At 53.5% G+C, this 23468-nt stretch overlaps 1 protein-coding gene across 2 annotated transcripts in view; it reads right to left on the reverse strand.

The window, feature by feature from the left end:
- SLC38A10 (solute carrier family 38 member 10) overlaps nt 1–23356 on the reverse strand; it is a 30819-nt gene extending 7463 nt beyond the window's left edge. For both annotated transcript variants that reach the window (XM_042832872.1, XM_042832871.1), the window contains exons 1-11: nt 23238–23356; nt 22221–22338; nt 18746–18791; nt 17102–17195; nt 16123–16266; nt 14385–14509; nt 11788–11890; nt 11278–11460; nt 9276–9387; nt 9008–9114; nt 4341–4494 (exon numbers count right to left, since the gene is read on the reverse strand). In XM_042832872.1, the coding sequence (XP_042688806.1) occupies nt 4341–4494; nt 9008–9114; nt 9276–9387; nt 11278–11460; nt 11788–11890; nt 14385–14509; nt 16123–16266; nt 17102–17195; nt 18746–18791; nt 22221–22338; nt 23238–23336 (1285 nt within the window). In that variant the 5' untranslated portion in view covers nt 23337–23356. The remainder of the gene's footprint in view (nt 1–4340; nt 4495–9007; nt 9115–9275; nt 9388–11277; nt 11461–11787; nt 11891–14384; nt 14510–16122; nt 16267–17101; nt 17196–18745; nt 18792–22220; nt 22339–23237) is intronic.
- Nucleotides 23357–23468: the final 112 nt, after the last annotated feature.

Raw genomic sequence — 23468 nt, forward strand, 5'->3', positions numbered from 1 at the left:
GCCCGCCCCCATGCAATTTCCTTTGGGGAATTAATTCTATAAACATCTTTCAATTTTCTCCTCCCCCTCCACAGGGCTGGTGCGATTTATTACAAGATGAACTCATGGGAAAGAAGTGATTGCCACAACTTCAGCTGCGTGGGCCTTACCCAAGCCGGGGAAGAAAAAGGCCAAATCCTGGCCCAGAAGGAGCCGTGCCAAAAGCATGCAGGGCTCAGCCAGAAACCTGGAGTCCTTGGCCCTGAGTTCTGCCCCGGCCACGTTCTGCAGCGAGGGTGGGAGGAAAGGATGCGGGCGTTCTGAGAACCCGCGGCCGATCCCAAGGGGCCGCCTGCACGGAGGGGCTCCCCAGGGCTCCGTGGTCAGGGCAGGATGCTCCGTGCAGGACGGCGCAGAGAGCAGGGGCTGCTGCCCACTGCTGGACGTGCGCCCTGGGAAGCAGCAGCATGCAGGGCCGTGCAGGGAGGCGCTCGGCGCGGCTCCCGCCGATGTTCCCAGCGAAAAGCCTGGCCCAGCAGCAAAACGTTATGGAGTCTCTCGGAGGAAAGGCGTCGTTCATTGGTCGGCGGAGCGCGGAGATTGCTGCGTACGGGGGAAAGTGTTGTTGGATGAAATCAGAGCTGCAGAACGCTGCAAATGCAGAAGGAAATCACGACCAGAGGTGGCCGTAACGCAATAGGATGTTGGAGGGGAAAAAAGAAAGAAAAAAAAAAACAAACAGGAAAATCTGGGGAGAGAAGGAAGCTGTGCGCGCTAAGGGGAAGCAGGGGAGTTAAGGCAGAGCGGGCGCAGTGCCCGCAGCCTGTAGTGCCATGCCCAGTGTGCTACAGCAGGTGGAAGCAGCCCCGTGGCTGCAGCAGCTCCATCGTAAATCAGGAGAGGGCTCCCACGGTCCGTGCTCTGAAAACAATGCGGGGAAAGGCAGAAAGAAAAACAAAACACAAACAAAACCCAAAGTCTCCATGCCATAATAAGACAAAGTTGCCTCTAAGCCGTCATTTGCTCAGCAGGAAACAAAATTAAGTTCATCATCAGGGCGTGAATTAACGACCTCTCACGCTGCATGGAAATCTACGAGGGGCTGTATGTGGTTTGCAGAGAACAATTTTGCTCAGGATGTGTAATAATCACTCTAACTGTCTAGTCGCCCTTCAGGTCCCTTTGGAGAGCGTTACAGTAATGCTGTGCCTCTTAATGTTTTATGAGCGGCGTTGGACTTTACAGGCAAAGGCTGAGAGGCTATAAAAGCTCCTCGGCTTACAGCAACACGCCCGGCCCCGCGCAGGGCTCACCCGCAGCACAGCTCCGCTCACACTCACGGCCGTGGGGGGGCTGCTGGGGCTTTCTGCAGCTGATTTGTGAGCGCGTGTGCGCGCCGATGTGTTGTGGTTTGCCAGCAGCCTCTCCAGGCTGCAATAAAATTTCATGATTAGCAGCCTAAAAGCTTCCCTTCCCCCTGCTCCTGCTTCGGATGGGAGCAGCGGTCCCAGAAAGGCATTAAATCCCTCCTCACGTGGTTTTCACAGCTCTCTCGTCCACCGAAGCAGTGACCGTGTTGGGTCGTGCACCCATGCATCCATACACATCCTGCTTGGGGACGGCGCGAGGAGACGGGGAGCGGCACCTCTTGGGCACAGCAGCACTGGGACGCGGCCCGCTTGAACTTCAGACCAGCAAAAAGGAGCGGCCCCATTTTAAAAGTGGATAATAGGAGAAAAGTGGGGATGGGAGCAAGCCGGCCCCCCACAACCCACTGAGCCCCGGGGGAGGGAATGGAGCGGGGCCGCCCCGCACAGCCTGGAGCACACAGGAGCCCCCAGGCACGCAGGCACCGAGCCCCGGCCAAGCGGCGCCCAGGAGAGCTCCCCCCTGATGGCTGAAACGGTGACAGATTTCACAAGGTTATCAAATGGCATCCCTGAAATTAGTTCACAGTTGTCTCCTGACGCACCAGCAGTAAAAACGAACCCAAATTACAGGAGGCTGATAGTTGCCTTTTCTGTGTCACAGGCGCTATTAAAAGCTCGCTCGCACAAAGCACCGGGGAGAGCTGCAGCAGCGTCAAGCTGTTCCTACAGCGATTAGGGGCTGTGCATAATCCATGGCTCGCACATGTTCAGGGCCACTCCAGCACACAGCGCAGCCATTGCTGGTGGAGCTGCACCGGGATGGGCTCTTTTTGAGGTCAACGCAAAGCATCCAAGAGGGCAACCCGGTGGCACCCGCACCCACGGGGTATGGGATGAGTGGGGCTCGTGGTGCAGTGGGGAAAGGGTGCATTGCATCACGGCGTGAGTCGGGGCTTTGTTACCAACGTTGCACAAGGCGAGAGGCAGAGAGCGAAGCAGCAGCAGTGGAGTAAGGAGCTGAAAAATATTACAAAATCTTAATCCGCCCCATGAGACCCTCTAGGGTGCTTTCAAACACAGAGAGAAATTGCCTAATTAGCTTTTTTTTTTTTCTTCTTCTTTTTTTTTTTTTTTTTTTTTCCTCCTAATGGATAATTGCCTTCATGAGCTTCCACAGGCAGCTTAGCAACCTTTTACCATCCGTGCACACGCTGCATGGTGCAGCTGAACGCTTCTGAAAGGGGTTTTATACCTTTCCCAAAGAGCTGCTGACAGTAAACCTCAAGCAATACAGGCTGGAGCTGTAATGGGCACTTGGGTGTCGTTAGTAAAAACACTATTCAGAGCTCGCCGGTCAATACGTGTTCACATAAAAGGGCAATGTTCTAATATTCATAATCCCAGGGCCCACAGGGCAGGGCTTTAATGAAAGTCTGCACAGTTCTGGGCTGCTCAACATCAAAGGAGCCCATAAAGCTCCCCCTGCACTCTGACAGCAGCAGGCAGACGGCGCACGGCCGCGGCTCCTGCATGGGGGCAGGCAGAGCTGCGCATCCCCAGCGCTGGGGCACCGTGCTGCCAGGTCCCAGGAGGGAATTCTTTACCCAGGTGAAGCCCTGGCGCTGCTGCCCTGAGAAGTGCTGGTGCCCCATCCCTGGAGGCCGTAGATGGGCCCTGGGCAGCTTGAGCAGGTGGGGGACAGCCCACGGCATGGCTTTTGGGACTCAGTGATCTTTAGGGTCCTTTCCAAGCCGTGGTTCTGATTGTCTGACACAACCCAGCAGCCGGTCCCAGGCGGTGCAGACACTGCCGAGCTCGGAGCAGTGTGGGTACGGCACGCAGCCATGGAGTGCAGCTCCCCACAGTGCTTCACGTGGGGAAGAAGTGGCAAAGAGATGGAGCAGCTCCAGCGGACACCATCCTTTATGGGACTTCTTTTATCCTCCCAGCCACAAGCACGCGTGTCATTAGCGACTCCTCCTGAAACGAGCAGCTGTTCTTTGGCCATTACTGCTCCAAAATTAACCGAGACGGAAGAATTCAATCGCATCCCTCCTCCCAGCCCTGCTGAGTGAGCACGATTAAGGGATTGAGAGCATCTTTTGCTCAGAGTTCACGGGCAGCACAGCGCCTGGGAAGGCGCACGCATCTCGGGTGAGCTGTGAGAGCAGAGGCAGAAAACCCCTCAGCTGCCAGGGACGCAGCGACCCAGGAGTGAATGTTATCGCGGCAGCACCGCTGTCAGAGACGCTCAGAGCTGCTCAGCAGGAACCCAGCCAACAACAGGGAGGGAGGATAAGCTCCAGAAGAGACGGCCCTTCTCTCGCTTCCGTTCTCAATCTCGGCGAGGATATTTCAAGGCCCCCAAAGAACAAAAAGCTTGAGCAGAATGGAGCAAAAAATAAAATAAAGAAACAGGACGCAGGCACAGAGGAGGGGCAGCACGGGGTCAGGAGACACCTGCTCGTGGTGGCCTTGCGAGGCCAGCCTGCAGCTGGGGAAGGGAGGTTCGGCTGTAATTCCATCAACGGCCACGGTAAACAAATAATAAATAACGTGGACCCGTAAACAGAGCTGAGGCATAATCAAGGGCTTTGTCAGAGCTAAATCTGAATCCAAATTTACAACCTCACAACCAAAAAAAGTCAGTGCCCGTAAATTTACATACCTTTGAGAGCAGTGAACGGCTTGTTACAGGGAGCAGGATGTGCTGGCAGCACGCTGGGAGCAGCAACGGTCAGCCAGCACCAGGCTGTCCTTGGGCAGCACTGGTCACCTCATGGGGACATCCACGCTCTGCTCCCACTAAAGGATCCCAGCCCTGCACCCTGCCCGTCCTTCCCAAAAGGACCACGGGAGCTCCCAGCCTGCACTCCAGGAAGCACAGCTTTCCTGGGCAAAACCTGCAGGGAGCTGCCTGGACATCACCCAGTGCTCACAGCAGGCGGAGCTGGGAGCAGAGCTGGAAGCACGACTCGAGCAGCCTCATACCTGGGAGTTTGACAGCATCCTGGTCGAACCTGTCCTCCTCTCCCTCCAGGTGCTCCATGCCCACCACTTCGGTCTTCACCGGCGTGTCTTCAGTGGCAGACAAGGTGGTGTAGGTGCTGATGATCAGCATTCCCAGGCCAATCCACAGGATGATCTGCAATGGGCAGCAGCTCTGGTTAGCATGGCAAAGCAAATGACACTGCACAGTGTTCTGCACGCAAACAGTGTTTCTGAACAACTCAAAGCTGCCATAGCAGTAAGGGAGAGTTGAGGAGAAATGGAAGAGGTGAAAAAGGAAACAGTTGCTCTCGGCAGAGGTTTGCTCGTATTTGGATGGAGAGGCATAAAACAACAGTTTCAGATGCTGGAAGCTGTTGTAAAAGACTGCCTCTGTTCAAGAGGAGGTGGACAGGGCATCAGAATAGAAAAATGCACATGGTGGACAGGCGTCCAGCTGCACAGGAACACTGCCTGGCACTTTGAGCAGCTACACTGCAACACTGCACAGTCAGCTCTGGCTGAGAGCAGAGGTGCCTGACCTGTTCACAGGCCAGGTTTACCTGGGGACCATTTAAAAATTCTTCTCTATGAAAGCAAGATGTCCGTGCACAGTCCTGTGGCTAATGGTCCACGAATGAAGCTAGGAAGAAGCTGCTAAGAAGTAACTCAGAAAGCTGAGATCAAAGAGAAGGAACACAGCAAGACAGAACCTGGATCCTGTGAGGGGAAGGACTCTACAAAGAATTTATCTAACTCAGAAAGGGCTCATCCCTGCCTTACTCTCCAGAATCCTCATCCTGCTGCATGCACACCACATTTAACAAGGGGCACAACAAGAGGATGCAGCTCAGCGTGAGAAAAAGCAGAAACAGCCACTGGGGAACGTGAACACAACAGGAGCTGCCACGGGCTACCGGAGGAGGGAGAAGTTGGGAAATGAAAGGGGGAGCCCACAATAGAAAGGTGAAGTCCAAAGGGAGAGGTGGGGCCGGCGCTGGGCTCCCCATTGCTGCAGAAGTGGGGTCAGAGTGGTCAGCGCCCAGGAGACGCCTTCGGAAGGAAAAGGGATCAGCAGCACAGCCAGGGAGCAGAGGGCACATCTTAGAGGGGCTGCAAAGGAAACAGAAGCAAGGTCTGCTCCCGGCCCTGTGCACAAAGAGCAGACATCCTGCAGGCCGGGAGCAGCAGGCAGGTCCCTGCCCTCCGCTTCCCCCCCCTTGCACGACCCACAGCCCTGGCAGCAACGCGGCTGTGCCGACGTCCTCCAGAAACAACAGCAGAGAGGAAGAGCATTTCCACAAAGAGGATGTATTCTGGTGCCACAGGAACCGGGAGCCATGTGGGAGAAAAGGGAAACCGTAGGAAACGGCTGAAATCACTGCTGGTTTTAAAAGGGTTTTTGTTGTTTCTTATCTTAGTAGGGAACCACGGGCTTGAATGTTGTGGATTCAAACCCCTCTGATTGTTCAACATTTAGAGTTCATCTGGGAGCTTCCCAGGGGCCAGGCTGCCCCACACCTCCGTCCTCACCCAGCCCAAGAATGCTGCAGACCCGAGTGGAGGTCTGCAATTCAGCTCCATTCCACAGAGATACCTACGGTGTGCAAAAAAAATAACAGGGAGGGAGTTGGTGCTCAAGGGACCATCGGGGCCAACCTCTGGCAGGAGGTTGACAACCTTCTGACAGGAGCAGCACGTGGGCTGCAGGGACTCAGTGGTGCCTCGAGGAAGAGCAGAGGCAGAAACCACCCAACGCATATGGGGTGGAGAAAGTGGAAGAAGCAGAGCGTGCAGAGCAGCTCTGAGCCAGCAGCTGTTCCCACAGGGGGAATCTCCTCCACCCCTCTGAGAGGGGAACCTGGGAGCCACCAAAGGGCTCCTGAACATGCACTCTGTAGGAGGAACATCCCTCTGGCCGCAGCCTCCTCCTGCCTGCAGCTCAGCACACCAAGCACCCATCTCCCGAGAGCAGCACTGGGGCCCGGCCAGGAACTCGGAAGAGGAAGTTTACGCATCCGTTTCCTTTGCTGCTTGCTTTCTCTTGGCTGTGCTTCCTCCCAGAAGAAAGCTTGAACTTTGAACAGAGGTGTCATTAGCTCAAAGCATCTCCTCTGACCACGCCTGAGCCAGCAGCACAAAGCAAGAGCCGCGTTTGCCTCAACTGACGACATCTCCTGAGCAGTGTTGTTTTGGACACCGAGCACCGAGGGACGCTGTAAGCGCAAAGGAATGCAGAGCTGTGTCCCTTCCCTGCTCCTCCACCATGACAGCAATGCACAGCGCTGACCCAAAGCAGAGAGGGGAACGTCCCACCATGCAGCCATGAGCACTGCCTGACCCAAGCAACAACCCCTGCAGCTCCTCTTCCCTGAGCGGGACAGCAGCAGCACGGCCTCCCAGGGAGGGGCCTCTCAGACACACGTTTGTGTCAACACTGAGAAACCAACACCTTCCTGCTGGAAGTTCAAAGCTGTGTTTACAGACCTGAGCACGACCTTCAGCAGTGTTCTGCCAACCCTCCCCAGGGCAGCGGGACACGGAGCTGTGCCGTCACAGGAACGTGCTGCAGGGAAGGGGATGCTCCTCCCCAGCTCACCCACAGCCCCACAGGGCTCACTCCGAGCTTTTCACTCCCCTGCCTTGCTGTCACTGCTCTCTCCAGCAGCACGCCAGTCCCCACGTTGATCCCAGCTGCAGCCTAACCTGCACGTTGGCTGTGACAATTCACAGCTGGGTGGCAGAGGCCAATGTCTGGGACTGCCTGCTTGCCCTGCAGCCCTCGTGGTTGCTTTCAGTGCTGTATCACACCCTAAGTTGGCATCACCTTCCCAGCTCTACAAAACCCAACTCCAGAGCTGCCAGCTGCTCCATGCTGGACCTCACTGGAAGCCAGAGGTGGCCCAACACATGTGGAAGAAATACTGCAAGAGTTCAGTTAACCTGGCAAGTCAAAGAGCTGGATGTGAGAGCTGCTGCTTTGGAAACATGTTCAGAAGGGTGCAGGTGGGGAGGCAGAACATGTACGTATGTTGTTCAGGCAGGGGAAAGTGAGGAGGGACAGCTCTGCCCAGGGCAGCTCCTTCTCCCCCCGGTCTGCCACTTTTCACAGGAGCACATTTTGATGGAGTGCAGCGCCTGGATCAAAGGAAGAAGGAATGAAGGAGGAGACCAAAGAAAGAGCTACGGGGAATGAATAAATGAGTCTCTGCAGAAGCCTGGAGGGACAAGGAGAGGGTTGGGCCCCGGTCTCAGCTCTCAGAGCTGAGGCACAGAGTGCTATGCAGCTGGAGGCGTTCCTGAGGACAGGTGTGCCCTTGCTGCAGCACTTCAGAGCATCGGTCAAAGCAAGTATGCAAACTTGACAGGCCATGGATCATTCAAGAGAAGACTGGACAGCTTGCTAGCAGCCCCTTCAAATGCCAGGGTAACCCGGGGGCTGATGCTTCAGATAAGCCCTTATTCCTCTGTGGGATTTTTGCAGGACAAATATCTCCAGTCCTGTGAGCAGCATTTCAGGTCACGCATTGTGAGCACCCCAGCGTTCAACTGCAGGCAGCTGAGAGTCGCCTTGGGCAGCCAGTGAGCTCAGCACACCCTGAGTGCAGTTTCAAGGCACTGCAGAGAAACGTTCTGGCTCGGCCGGAACAGAAAGCAAGACTTGAAAGTGCTCTTTGTTTCCCTGAAAAATCCAGGCTGGCATTCAGACTCCTGCTTGGGGTTTCAGTCAAAGAAGTTAGGACCAAAGTGTCAGAATTCAGAGGGAAAGCTGGAAAGTTGGACTATTTCCTTGTGTCAGAGAAAGCGTGGGGAAAGAAAAAAAAAGCACCCTGCTTAAAAGCTTCACATACGTTTGCAAACCCACAAGTCATTAAACTCAGAAAAAGCCATTAGTTCTGTAGGACCCACAGAAATTCTTGCTCTCCCTCTGCTGACTCCGCAGTTTGCCGAAAACCTTATTCCCAGATCAGTGCTGTCGTGACTGGTGATGCTGGAGCACAGGCCTGCTAAAAGGCCACGGATTCAGTCATTGTTAGAAAAAAAACAAAGCATGTTAATTTTGACCCCATAAAAGCGCAGTACTTGCAGAACCAGAGAGATCAAGCCCAGCAAAGAGCCACTTTGTTTCAGTCCCCGAGGAGGCCAATTCAAACTGGAGCAAAAGGAAAAGCTCAACTTTTAATAGCCTCTGAACGACCCCAATCTTTTAAAGATCAATTCCTGAAGCAACACCTCTACGTGTGTGTTCCCTTTTATTATTATTTTGGTTGAGACCAGAGAGCTGTAGGTCAGCAGCAAGAACCACATCGCTGAGAAGCCCTGTTTATTTTACCCAGCCCAGGTAGGCTGAGATGTAAGGTTTTATAGGCTGCCTGGATTCCCCAGTCTGTGGATACAGAACCTGAAGCCTGTCAGAAAGCAGACTGGAGGCAGCATTTTACGCAGCAAATGAAAGCTTTGCTCGCTGCTTAGAGGGATATAAAGAGCTTCTGTGCAAAATGGGGCAACCATGCACTGAGCCAGCCTGTGAGCTCCGAGCAGGACGGTCCCACCTGCGATAAGCGGCTACAGCAGGGAGCACCGAGCAGCTGCCCCCCTGCAGCCACATGAATGCTGTTCCCAGGCTCTGCAGAGGGCTTAGGGGAATGCCAAGCAGCAGCATCACTGACCTGTGAACAAAGTGCATTCTTGTGGATCTTCTTGTAAATAAGAGCTGGGCAGATGAAACAAATCAGACTTCCCATCGTAGCACCTGTCAGGCCCAGGACCGTTTCCACTGGCAAAGAAGAACAAGAGGAGTCAGCAGAGCTGTTCTCTTCCAGAATCACGAGCACAGCAGCCCTTGGCAGCTGCCTGCAGTATGAGCCAGGCCATCCTACCCAGCAGAGCCAGGAAGAATGAGCACTGAGCAGCCCTTTCCCCAAATTCCTCACTCACCATTAGGGATCATGATGCCTCCTATCATGGTTCCAAACACGACAGCCAGCGTCAGGGCTTTAAAGCGAAGTGGGGGCATGTAACCCCCAGCAGCAAAGGTGCCATCTTTTTGCTGGAAGAGAAAAGAATGAACTGAGCCCCTGTTGCACACCTGCACAGTTCTGAGGCAAACACCCCTCGGGCTCTGCCAGCGGGGTAAAAGGAGCCAGGCAGACTCAATAGGGGCAGTTTCAACACCTCAGCACTGTGATCTCTGCAGTGATGGGGCAGGGGGCAGCTAGATGTAGTTGGATAGTTTTAATACGCGACTGCATCTGAACCTTCAAAACAAGACTGACAGGAGGCACGCAGCCAAAGCTGCTGTTTTCATCCTGCCCCAAATGTGAACTGCACAGCTGTATCCGAATCCTTCTGCCAGTGATGCTGCCGCAAGTGGCCCCAAGGCCGAGGGCATGAGAAACAGGCGCAGCTGAGAAGGCAGGAGGGAGAGAGGGCACTGGGAAGAGCTCTGGTTTTGCTGCGCTGAGGCATCCCCAGCACCTCCGGGAGCAGGGCTGTTCCCACCGCGTTGCAGTGTGGGGGCCGGCTCCTCCGACGTGACGGAAGACACCCCAGCTGGGCTGCAGAGGATGAGCAGAGCTGCGGGGGAGCTGCTGATGCTGGAGGGTTTCCAGATGCCCTCCATTTCCCGTCCCAGCCCACGTTCCCCGAGCAGGAGGTGTGGAAAGCACAGGATGCCACGGACCCACGTGCCCCTGAAAGCCAGCGGGTCCCCACGCTCCTGGGCACAAAGATGGGACACAAAAGCAAAGTGACACATTTGGAGCCCAGAGGAGAAGTGAGGCTTCCCCAGCACTTCCAGCCCTCCACGTCCGCTGCCTCGCTCCAACAGCCTTCCCCCATCCCCAGATTCTCCCAACGTGAGAAAAGAGCCGGGGGCTTCTCACAGGCAGAAGTGGCAGGATTTAGAGCTATAAATTGCTCGAGTTTTATTTCCTGCCCTAAGAGGTTTCTATTTATGCAGATACACAAAGGCCTCAGAACATTCCCACAATCTCTTACTGTTATTTACTGAATACCATCGGCATGCTTAGTGCCGTACAATACACAGAGGAGAACACGCTACTGCCACAAGGGACTCACAGTCTAAATCAGACAGACCAACTATAGTCACAGCGGCTGTCTGAAGATCTGACCCTGGGAAAGGTGAACGTGTGGGAGAGGGCTGTGCTGCACTGCAGCTCCACGCTGTGTCGGCACCACGCGGCCGGGGAGACACTGAGAAGGGGAGATCTGAACCCCAAAAGGAGAAGGCTGTGCTCAGGGAGCTACTGACAAGGTGGGAAGATGGGAATTACAGCATAAGAGCAGGAATGAGCACAGGCACACAGAAGAAATGAGGCTAGGCTCTGAGGCCAGGAACAGAAGCTTGAGCTAAATGCAAAGCGAGATTGAGTTGGCCAGCAAAAGAATGCCAGCTGGAGCAGCAGGAAACAAGGAGGCTCCTCTGTTTCCAAAAGCACATTTCTCCTTCTTTTTGAGGGAGAAAACCACCTCAGCTCTGAACTGTGCAGCACTTCCATGCGAGAGCCGAGCAGGGAAGCAGCGGCCACGTGAGCTGGGGGGCAGCAGAGCAGGGCAGGCCCCAGCTCACAGCCCTTGCACTGCTGCCCACGGGATTCCACCGCAGAGAGGACAGGAAACTCAAAGCACCACGGATTAACCGCTCAGTAGAGCAGAATGTACAGGCTGCCATCAGCCTCCTGCTGTGCACGGCAGGCACTTAACCTGCAGTGGGAGCTGAGCATTTGTCCCTCCAGGCAGCAGCACCCACCCACGAGTCAGAAACGTGCCTCTGTCATGCAGTCCCACAGAACCGAGGCACAACTGCAGCCCAGGTCAGCAGCCAACAGCAGAAGCCAAACAGTCACAGGAGCCCTTCAACAAGCAAGTTTCCAAAGCGCACACCAAGGCAGCTCCTGGCCACACGAGAGGGTCTTACCTGCTGCTCAAAGAGAAGGGTGTTCAGCGCCTGCCTGCATGGGAGAATCATCATCGGGAAGCCCACAGCTACCGACATCATGAATCCCACTCGGATCATCTCCGTCACAAGGTTGGAAGGGAAGTTCATGAGGACATTCCCAGCAATGGCTTCGGTGTAGCTCACGTAGCCAAAGAAGCCCACCTGTCCGGCGGGAGGGGAGGTGAGCAGGGGGGGTCGGACTCCAAAGCACGTGCACAGCAAAAGGGGGGGGGCAATGAGTGCCCACGAGTGAGGATGAGCCAAGGAGGGAGTGTGGGGCCACCTCCATAGGGAACCTTCTGGGAGCCCTGGCTGCAACACCCCCCAGAGCTGAGGCACCATTCCCCATTTCGTTTTGCTTTCAGCGAAGTGTCTTTGAGAATAAATACAGATAAGGAGAACCCAGCCCCATCTGGAAACAAATCATCGCCCCCACTGCCCCTCCAGAGCGTGACTTCTGGCAAGGAAAGAGAAGGGGAAGTTTCTTACCGTAATGTAAAAGGTGGTGACCACGTTTAGGGAAGAAGCAAAGATGGAGCTCATGATTTTAACGGACGGCTCATCCAAGCTATCATAGGTAGGCAAGACCTGACTGTTGAAAAGGGGTAAATTATTTGAGGAAAGTTTCTAGAAAGAGGGGAAAAAAAACCCAAACTCGAGTGCCTCAGCCCAGCAGCGAAGCCTCCCTGACACCTTCCCCCTATGGAGCATAAACACTCGCCTCTATTCCACAATTTATACTGCTAATGCCAAGAGATTGCAGAACACTCATAACTCTAAGTGTTGCAAAAATATTCCTGCTCTCCCCACCCCACCACGTGGAGCTGAACGTGTGATGTAAACATTTTGGTTCAAAAGTGTTGCAAAATTAATGGCCGTTTGCTCCACTGAGCACCAGTGGCACCAGGCCAGGCAGTGCATGGAGATTATTGTTCTTGGAGCCCTCGGCCCTGATAATTAAAGTAACGCAGTGTTTACAGAGTAAAAGCAGGAAGAAGGTTAGAGCATCACAGTGTCTAAACGAAAAGTTAAACAAACAGAACTAAATGCAGTGCCTGTCATGTTTCGGTGCTGCTGTTGGAGCTCAGTTTATAGGAAGCTGGGAGTGCTGACTGCATGGGATTTGGGGTACTTAGAGATTTGGAAAGCTCGTGGAATGCACTTTTTGACATCAGATGCATATTTTAGCAACTCATTAATGTCTGGTTATTTGAATTCAAGTGGCTGCATCCGGGCCTCATGTTACTGAAGTAATCGAGAGGAGGGGGAGCACCCTGTGAGATGGAAGGGGGCATCCCCAGCTCCAGTGGGCAAAAAGCCACAAACAGAAAGCGTGTCAGGCAGAGGAGCAAAATCCTTAACCCTTAATCCCTGAACTTCAAGGGGCTTCTGCACGAAGTGAGCTGAGCATCCGCACGAGGAGCCAAGCACGGCCCTGTGCTGCAGGACTGCCTCACACAGCTCCTCTGCACCCAGCGCCAGCTGCCTGCAGGGACTGATGCTCACAGGGGCAGTGAGCACCCATTTGTCCTGTCCCCACTTTCAGCTGAACAACCACCAGCAGAAATCAGGGGTTTCCTCCTGCAGAGCTCCTCCTGACCCCCCCCAGGGCTCGGTGTCACAAGGAGGCTGCAGCCCAGGCAGCCCTGCGTCCTCCTGTTCCATCCTCAGCCCCGAAGCAGATCTCCACGTCGCACACCTGTGGAGCAGTGACCCAGTTTGTGAGCTCTGCAGCAACAGGCCAGCTTCTAAAGAGCCAACGGGTTCAGACTTCCAAGTAAATTAAGGTCAGCTTTTCAAGGTACAATAATAGTGCCTTTATTTTTCCTTACTGCACGCATGCTGCATTTACATGCTGAAGGAGTTTCGTTTCAAGTCACAATTACGTATTTTTCAAAAGGTGATTCAGAGGTTCAGCAAAATCAAACCTATCCAGCTGAGAAGAACACTCTCATAAGGACTGCCTGGGCTGGGGCAGCACATTGCCCCAACCCTTGGAAAAAACACACTGCTTTTGGTTTAGCTTGCCACGTAAGTGCAGTGATGGAGTCTATATTTAGGTACGTGCACACTGCTCCAGACCAAATGATTTCCCTGCGTTTCCAGCTCCCCGCAGTGCTGTGCTGGGTGCTGTGTGGGCACGACCACATAAAACAAAAGGAACTACAAAAACTCCAAAATACAAACTAGGTAAAGCTGTACAAGAATACAGCTCCCCTCGCCAGTTGTAATGGAGACATCACCAGCAAGGCTGGAACGTGCTCGGGTGGGGACCGAGCTGCCAAGAGAGCCCATAAGTGGAAAAAGATGATTTGGATGGTGTGTGTGGGTGTAAACACAGCAGTCTGAACAAATTTTATCTGTCACATTCATTTGCTGTTGGCATGCTACCCGTTTGCTAGAACTACAGGGGGGAAAGCCCAGCTCTGCCAGCCTTCCAAATGAGGATGGTCTTTTCCGTGTCCACATTTGGATATACGTTTCTATTTCAGGCCTGTTACTATTCTGGCCGGGCACGTATTGCTCACTTGCCATTTTGGTGCAGAAGGTAATGCAGCTAGAAACGTGAAAATAGCCTGTTGTCATCCTGCCCTCCTGCATGCCAAAGGAAAGCCTTGTGAAAAGCAGGTAACTGGAAACATGCAAACAGCTACCCAAAGTCAGTGACTCTGTGGTCCTCTTCTGTGTATTTGCAAAGCGATTCGGGGAAGCAGAGGGCATGCATTGCCCTGCAGGAGCCCTTGGGAGCACACAGCCCCACTGCCCTCCCTGGTACTGATTCATTCTCTACAAGAAACAGGGGAAATCCATTGCTTATGCAGCTGTCCCGAAGCAACGTGCATTACACCGAGGAGCTGTTTGGCCCAAAAGATGTCATGTTGCCTAAATAGAATAACTCCCAAGTGAAACACAGCTCCCTCCCTAGGTAACAAGAAGGGTCACAACTGAGAGAGATGCCGTACTTCCGCAGGCTGTAAAATACATGGATTAAAATAAAATAGGAAACCAGATGGTTACGACCCTCCTCCCTCACAAAAAGGCACTGCACACCACAACAGCCAGGAGTGGGAAGGGTGGGTACTTACGACTGACAGGCAAAAGACATGCCAAAGATGGGGATGCAGCGAAAAATGCCCTCCCAGCGCGTGTAACTAACTTGCTGCAGCCACTGCCCGCTGAAGAGGCCGTGCTTGAAGGACGACAGCACGATCTGCAGCCAAGAGAAGGAAAAGGGGGTAAGATCCAGCAGGAATGCCAGCAGCGGGACGCAAGGCAGCTCGGTGAGAGCAATGCCTGCTGTACCACGGCCTGCTCTCAACCCCCCTGCTCCCTCACCCCACCCCACATACTCTGATAGTGCTCCAAGCATCCTCACCGGGCCCCTTGCCACTGTGGGCCCTGGGTCTATTTTGTGGCAGTCCCCCCCCCCCGTTTGATGCCATCAGCAGCACACAGCAGGGTGGAACCATTTCCACCGACACGTTTCACCATGAGACTTATTGTTCCCAGACATTTCTTTTGCACTTTTCTTTTCTAAAACAGGAAGCCAACGTTTGCCTCGGAGAATCCTCTTCAACAGAGACAGACAGAAGTTCCTTAAAAAGGACCCCACCAGCACACTGCTGCTCCAGGAGCACTCAGCACCGCCAGCTCAGTGGGGACAGGGAGAAACTTCAGGAAAACAAGGGGAGCAAGGCACCCAGCTCAGGCACAGGGGCTCTTTTGCCACTGACAAGGAAGCTGGCAGACATTGGGTTGCACAGGAAACAGAAGGTAAATACGTCTGAATGCCTGTTTATAATATCCCCTGAATAGGGGTTTTCTAATCCCCAGAGATTACTTTTAGTGCAGCCAACTCTCATGAAATGTTGTGGTTTTCTTAAAGGCACAGCTTCTGGAACACACCAGTTTTGTGAAACACTCATTTACAGTTTCCAGCTTCATTACAGCTCAGAACTGTAACGCAGCCCAATCTACTAAAAAAAAAAAAAAAAAAGTTAAATACGTGGAATTTCCACTCCTCCCTTTTCTTTCTTTTGCTTCAGCTCTTCCAGGCCTGAAATTTGGTGGAGACAGGGCTGGGGCTCCATGATCAAGCAGCCTGAGCATCAGTCTCCACCTCTCAGTATATGGTGCTATATGATGAAGCTTGGCCAAGCCAAACAGAACGAGCTTTGGACAACCCTCAGCTCACCCTACTTGATCTAAATGGTCAATAATCCATTTATCTCAGTAAAGGAAAATGTTTCTAGAAAAATCTCTGAAGAAATACACTCCATGTGTCAGAGCTGAGAGCTTATGAAGTTTCCAGAGCACAAGAAGCAGAAATGCAATCACACTTGTTGCCTGAGAGACATTCACCACTGGCTGCAAAGAAAGCACGCAAAGCCTGTGCTCTCAACAAGAAGAGCCTTCCCTCTGCACATTACAAACACTGAGGTTTCAAGGCAAAGCACCAACGCGTGATAAAAGCCCTCGTGTTTCCAGGCACTTTCTCCCCACGTCTTCTATCCTCTGATTTCTACGTCGGAGCTCTAAATTATATGACATCAATGAGCAGAATAAACCACAATTCAATCTGCTCGCCACCGCAATGCGTTGCTTTGTAGTGGCACGCAGATCTGCCATCAGCTCCTGCTCTGTGCTCCTTCCCCACAAGCCCAGCACACGGGCAGCAGCTCAGCCCCCTTCCAGGCCCTATCAGTGCTGTGTACCAGGAAGGACTCGTTACACTCGAGCCCTGCGCCTGCAGGCTGCCCCCACGGGGCGCACAGTGAGCACCTGTGTGAGCCAAGTGGGAAACCTGCCATCATCAGTACTCACCACGAACATGAAAACGGTGTAGAAGATGAGAGCCATGGCGCTGAATGACTGTATGGAGGCCATCATGTTCCTCTGGAGGCTCAGGGGAAGCACGATGCACAAGGAGACGGCGAAGAGCAGCACGATGCGGAAGCTGCCAGACACCTGGAGAGGGAGCAGCACACAGAGCACGCTCAGAATGCCTCACCACATCAGTAAAGCAACTCCCTGATGCAATTCTATAGGTATTTAAAGACTCAGTGCTGAAAGCTTGCCATTTCTAGAGCTGGGTCTGTGATTAGCTCAGACAGTCACTGGGTGCCACTGTTGCTCTGCACAGTACGTGACCGGTCCACCCTGAAGTGGAAGTATTGGGCTGGGGGCAGAAGGGGAGGGGGCTTTAAACACTAATCCAGCACAAGCGATTTGAGTATTTTCCATGCAATTAAATAAAAACTGAACTTACTTGGGGAATGGGAGATTGAAGTCTTGAAAATTCTGATCCAGAAAATTAATCAAAAAACTCACATTGGTATTTATTATAGCAGAACACTCTGGAATGCTTGGAAATATTTAATACCTAATTTGGCTGCAGCCACAACGCATCTTTTTAACTTCACAGTCCCTTAATCAGAGCTTAGCAGCATCAGGAGGAGCAGATAACAGCCCCGCAGGAGCACAGGGGTGCGAGGGGCACCGGCTCAGACAGAGGAACTGTCTGTCACCACCTGGCAGGGGGAGGCATTAGGGCAGAAACGTCGGATCTCCTTCGTTAATCTGCTCCAGAATTAATAGCGACCAGTATTAAAGGGGTGTTTTGCTGGCAGTGCCTTAAGGGAGGTTTTGCACATCTGATTGTTTCCTCTACTTCTGAGCCACTAAAGCTTCCCTGCAGGTGCCCCCACAGCAGCTCGTGGCCCCCTGAGCACACGCTGCTCCATTTAAGGGAACTGGGAGCACTGCCTGCACAGCAGCTGCAATGCAGCGAGGATTGATTTACCTGAAATCCAAGCAGCCGGGCAAAGAAGTTGGACCCCAAGTCACCAATGACAACATAGAAAGCAATGCAAGTTCCCAGCATCAGCCCAATCATGCTGCAAAACAACAAAGTACGGAGAGATTAGGAGGCTGAAGCAGGAAGCCTGGAAGGCAGCCGCAGCACAGGTTTAGCACAGACGCTGCGCCCAGCCACAACAGCTGCAGATTGCTCACAATCCTCCTGCACTCTCCCGTTGACCAAGAGGCTTCCAGAGGATACAAAGAGTGCATTTAAAGGGACTTAAGAGAAAATCCACGCAGGCAGTTGCTCGCTCATCTGCAGAGGTGAAGCAGGCTCAGCACGCCTCGCTTCAGCGTACATCCACCCCTAACTGCAGACAACTTTCCAGCACGACACAAAGGAGACGAGGCCCAGATTTTACCAATCTCACACTGGAAATGTTTGGCAAGAAATAAAGCCAGTCCTCCATCTACAGGGATACAGTGGGGCTGTGCATCAGAACGAGCCCTGCTGGAGCCAGAGCTCTTAACATGGCTCTTAGCAGCTTGGCTAAGGCCATCAGCTCTGCATTCAGCCCCAGCAACCTAAACTCGAGGAAACTCTATCCACCTCTCCCCCACAAAGCAACATCTCAGCCAGAGACGTGGCTCTGCTAACACGTGCATCAGTTTAACTGCTGTTTGGAGCCACAGAAGAAACAGACCTTAGGGATGGCAAGAACTCCTTTATTTCTTGGAAAAACATTTAACAGAATCAGCAAGAGGTCCTCCCAGCCGCACCCCCCGCAGCAGGGCCCTACCATGAAAGCCTTGGTAATAGCTCAGCTCTCAAACTTCCTTCCACAAAATGGACCACACTTTAATGAAAAGATTGTAGCACGAACTGCTTCTCCTCCCATCCACGATTGCACAGACCACTTTCCCTCCCGTTTCCAATTATAGCATCCCTGTGGCAACTACAGCGACTGCTTGCATGGACAAGTCACTTTGGAGAAATATTTGGTGTATTTTTAGCGTTCTGTAGCAATCTGCAGATGGGAACAGAAAACGAGCCGGCACCACTGCCCGGCCAGAGCTCAAGATGCCTCCAACAGAGAACCTCCTCTAGATAAAACAGCACGGTGACACCATCCCACTGCCCATCAGGGCTTCTGAACGCGACCTGCCAGGGATTTGCTGCTGGGGTTGGGGTCACACGAGGCGCAGGAGCCCAGCAGCTACCAGGCTGGAGAGCTCTTGAGCTGCCCCAGGGACAGGGCCGTGCCACCAGGCGTCCCCCAGCAGCCGGGAGCAGGAGGCACAGGGCAGCTCCAGGGCACATCCATGGCATGGGCTGCTCTCCTGTGAACTCCCAGCAACCCTGGCAGGGATCCCACCCCTGGAAACCAGCCACCAGCAACATGCCCGTGAGTTCACAGCAGAGCAGGAGATGAGTTTGCTCTCCAGCTCCTGCATCCCATGCCCCACAGCTCCTGCCTGCATAGAAGATGAAGCACACGGGCATCTTGCTCAAGTTCTGTAGGTGGCAGGGAAAGCTTTTGCGACCAGGGAGGGCAGGGGAGTAATAAATGAGCACAGCAATGCCACAGAGCATTGTCTTCATTAAAGAGAGACAAACTATTCCAGCTTTAAAGCAATAGATTACCTTGTTTCCACCAACATTTTCCCTGCTTTTCCATAGGCGTGAAATGCTGGCATAAGAGAGGGAAAAAGAAGAAAAAAAAAAAAAATGCAATTAATTAAAGAAAGGTCCAGAACGGTGCACACATCAGTTAGAAATTAATCAATGCTAGTGACAAAGGGCACTTGAGCAGGAAGCCACCAGCACTGCATTTGGGGGCTGCTTTCCCTTCCCACCGTCCCATTTTCTTTTTCAGACGTGCCCTCCACAAATTGAAAACCACATAAGACAGGAAAAAAAAAAAAAAAAAAAGATGAAGGGAAGACAGAAAGCAGGTTATTTTTCCTCCTTTTTTTTCTTTTTCCTCCCCCCCTTTTTTATGCTTAAAAAAAAAAGGCAGTGTGAAGTAGCAGTCACACATGGCAACCATTAAAAGAAAGTCAGCGCGGAAGAGAAAATATGCATGTATGAGATGCTGTGTGGCAAAAAGTTACTGCAGTGCACAATTTCAATCACAGTCGCATTTTTATTTTTATCTTCCCACTCGAACTGAACCGCCTGACGTTGCTGGATGGGAGAGCTGAGCCGGTGCCCAGAACGCTCAATCCCATCCCCAGAATACCCAGCACTCACAGCCCACACCAAAGGGCTGCTGCCAAGAGGCTTCTTCTCCCTCCCATCCTTTGGGTTGTAGCTCGTAGCAGAAAGCCATCAGTAGTCTTTAAATCATCGGGGTTTTTTTTCTTAAAAAGAAAAAGCCAAGAAAACCGGGCGTATTTTTAGCTCCATCTCACTGGGTAGAATGTGAATTGAGACCTCGAGTTCCAAAACCAGACCACAGTGCCCGCTTGTCAGCGTCCCGCAGAGCTCCAACACCCACCCACCGCCCCCTGGGCTGCCTTTGTCTGCTCCTGAGGCACCGCACAGAGCCCCGGAGCCCACCAGAAAAACCAACTTTCCTCACTTCTGGAAGCTCCTTCTGTTATTTTTAAATATTAACTTACAAACGATGATTTTCTTTGGGCTCGGCTTGAGTTAAAAATTAAGGAAACAACATGTTCTCCCACAGAATGAAGGAGGGGAAGGGGGGGGAAAAAAAAAGCACAGCAGGAGACCCACAGCAGAAAAATAAACTGGCTTTGTTATGTGGGGCAGTGCTGAAAATAGCCCAGGGCTCGACGACAGACGGGGCGGAAGCGGAGCGCAGCCGGGCGCAGGAGCGGCAGCAGCACAGCGCAGTGCAGCTCCAGGCCTCCAGCTCTCACCCACTCTGGAAGGAGAGGTGTGAGAGAAGAGGCAGTGAGAGGACTGGGGATCCTCCTGGAGCCCAGAGCACCGACCTCCAGAACCGCTGCTGCCACGGCACCGATCCCACCAGCTCCTTTTCCCAGCACACAGAAGCGCAACTCCGGATAACATCGCAGCTGCTGCTGATTTTGAAGCTTGAGGTGCTGAGAGCCAGTCTGTTTCCTTGGCTGTTCTGAAATTATGCTCTAATGAAAGCAAGCCTTCAAACGTTATGTCAGATGTCCCCACTTGGGGACATGGGAAAAATTGGATCCTTTATCTTCCGGAGGAGGAAGGAGACGGCGGCTCTAAAATACATTGTACAGCAAAACGTCTCCAGAATGGGATCTGTAGGTGCCTAACGAAGCTGGGCAGAGCTGAACCTGCTCAGAACTACAGAAGCCCTTTCAAGCCAAGTGTGGCTGCCACGAGCAGGTCACGTCCCAGCACTTGTGGCTGCACAGAGCTGACCCAGGCTGCTGGGCCCTGCACACCCCCTTTGGCAGCTGCAAGAGGAGGCATTACCCCATTTCTGGTTGCAGTTTCCCTGGGAACTGCCTCCTTTCTTGCCCCACATCTTCCAAGCTGCTTCCCTTCCACGCAGAGCAGTGTTGAAGAGCACAGGATTTCAAACAGCCAAGCCCTTCACACAGGCAGCGATGCAGGGAGACAACATCTGAGCCGGATCTCAGCCCGTGATGAGCCTGGCTCTTCTATAGCTGGAAGCTCTGTGCTCCTCCGGAAGGGGCCGGCTGCCTGAAGTTACACTGCAAAACTTTCTTCCATCTTTAAACCCTGCCAAAGCCTCCCATAGAATCAGCTGCGGGGACTGCCAGGATCTCTCACAGATGTACCGGGGCCCAAGCACACGGTGACAAAGGCTGTCTGTGTGGAGCTGCTCAACCTTGATGCATTAGGATGCATTATAGGAGCGTTGCCTTTCCTCCCAGCGTCTTCCCCTCCTGGTTGCTCGAGGTGGCACCTCTCCCAGAGCGCGGGCAGGGAGCAGAGGCACTTCTTTGTGCCAGTGCCCGCCTGCCAGGGGGTGCCAGGAAGCTGGGAAGCATTACTGGCCTCTGTGTATTCGAGCCCCTTGGCTGCGGGAAGCACGGAGGACCCCTTCTTCCTGGGAGATGCTCCAAGGTGGAGGGGACTCTCTGTACTCGGGTGAGAGGGAAGCAGCAACAAAGGCTCCTTGTCGGAGCAGGGAGCAGCAGCGCAGGCAGCTGGGAGAGGAGGGGCTGGGCCAAGGCGGCACCACCTGAGGGCTCTGCACTAATCCAGCCTTGCTTCCAGGGCAGGAGCACGGCTGCTAAAAACCACAACAATCTCTTAATTATTATTTTTTTTTTTTTTTTTTAAGCTTGTAGCAAAGGATAAAGACGCAAAGCGTGGTAACAGGACCTCGGGTATCCTGAGCATGGTGGAAATCCATCTGTCAACAATGCAGCGACCAAGCGAGCCATGCAGTTCTTTAACTCTTTTACCAAAAGCGATGCCAGCCAACTCTCCACTTACCCAAACAAGAGAAACCAAGCAAACAACCACGTTGTTTCACATGGCAGCTGAGAGCACGGGAACCCGACCACCTCCTCCTGCTCCCCAGCTCAGTCAGAAGAGCAGAGAGGTCACAGCAGAGGCCAGCACTGGCACCGCGCAGAGGCTGGCAGACGCTGCCAAAACCTCACACATGAATCTTGCAGATGTTTTTATTTTCTTGGCCACTTGGAACTTTCAATGCTGTTTCCTCTCTGCTCCCCCTGCTCTGCCATAAATGCACACACGGCTCAGACCCAGGCAGCCCGAGCTCCATGCCAGGCTCTGCTGGCAGAACCCAATGTCCTCGGCAGCATGCTGGGTGGGGAAGCTCGTGGCTTTCATGCTGAGACCAATAATTTACACCAGACACCCACCAGGCCAGCTCCCGAAAACTTGGGTTTTGATCAGTCAGCACTGCATCTCCTCCCCTGCCTTGCAGAGTCAAAACAATTCTGTGCCTATTAACTTCCCTGTCAAGAACAGAATTAAGCCCTCGTATCCCCCCGGGGACATGGCACGGGGGAAGAGCCTGACAGAAGAACAAAACACAAATTGAAAACTACATCAAGAAATCATTTGGTTTTCCAACAATATCAGTGAAAAAGTTGTAAATTAAGAGGTCAAAGTAAAACCACAGTTAAAAAAAGCAAGCCCTGGAGCTGGAAATTCTCACCCAGGCCGGGGTAGGTCCTGCGCTTGCTGAGATTGGCCGATTTCACCAGGAACATGCAGGATTGATGAGTCATCCAAGAACAGAAAATCAAGAGCAGAGCTCCCAGGACAATGCCACACTGCAAAGGAAGAGGGGAGGGAAAGAAGACAAGCGCAAGATGGAAAGTCAGGCACTTTGGGCAGTCTCACTCCCACGCCTTGCTGCCTCCAGCCTCCCCCGTGCATCTTCAGCCACATTTTCACCTGTTCAGGGAGTTCTCCAGCTCCCCTGCAGCCAGGACAAATGTGATGTATGAGCTCAATTTAACTCTTCCTGCAGCCTGAGGACCACACAGCTGTGCTAGCATGGAGGGGTGAACTGGAGGCATTTGTGAAGCACAGTTGGATTTGATGATCTCAGAGATCTCTACCAACCTGAATGATTCTATGACTCACGCCATGAGACCAGAGCCCCAGGGCTCTGCAGCCCTCATTACGTTCACGTAAACAACAGAGCCACACCTAAGCACGAGATCCAAACCCTTACCCACACACTTATTAAATAAGCACTACCTAACAGCACACAGACATTACCGAGCCGCCCTGCACTGCAGGACAGGTGTGCAGAGGTAAATGTCACACGCAGGCTGCTTTTCAAGCAGGTGACTTTAAAGGAGCAAAAGCAGCAGCAGCAGCAGCCCCTAACACCAGACACTCGTGCTGGGGCCGAACCAGGTGCGGCTGCAAGGCCAAGGCAGGTGGCTCGGCACCCGCAGGACCCACACACGGGCACGGTGCTCAGCGCTTCTCTCCAGCTCTAGTAACGGTGAGAACGACTGCGGGAAGGCCGCATAGCACAGAGCTGGGGGCCCCGTGGCACAGAATAAGGCTCTGGACGCAGCCAGCTCCTGCCCTCACACCGCCACCCCGCCGCTCCCGGCCCCTTCCCGTGGCTCCGGGACCCCCCAGCGGCCGCCCCCGGGCTGCCCCCGCCCTACCGAGGATGGCCGTGAGCCAGGCCCGGCGCGGCACGGCTCACCTGGCGGAAGCAGAAGGGCACTGTGAGCACGCTGACGCCCACGATGCTGTTCACCACGTTCATGATCAGGCCCCAGTTGGAGCCCGCGGCCGCCGCCATTGCCCGCGGCGGGGCCGCCGCGCAGGGCCCGGCCCGGAGCCGCCCCTCCACCCCGCCCCGCCCCGCGGGTCCCTTCAGCCACCCGCCATGGCGGCACCGGCACCGGCCACAGCGGCACTTCCGCCTTCCGTT

The sequence above is a fragment of the Centrocercus urophasianus genome, unplaced genomic scaffold, assembly GCF_019232065.1.
Source record: "Centrocercus urophasianus isolate 14NV4802_14NV808 unplaced genomic scaffold, USGS_Curo_1.0 seq_40, whole genome shotgun sequence".
NCBI classification, from domain to species: domain Eukaryota; kingdom Metazoa; phylum Chordata; class Aves; order Galliformes; family Phasianidae; genus Centrocercus; species Centrocercus urophasianus.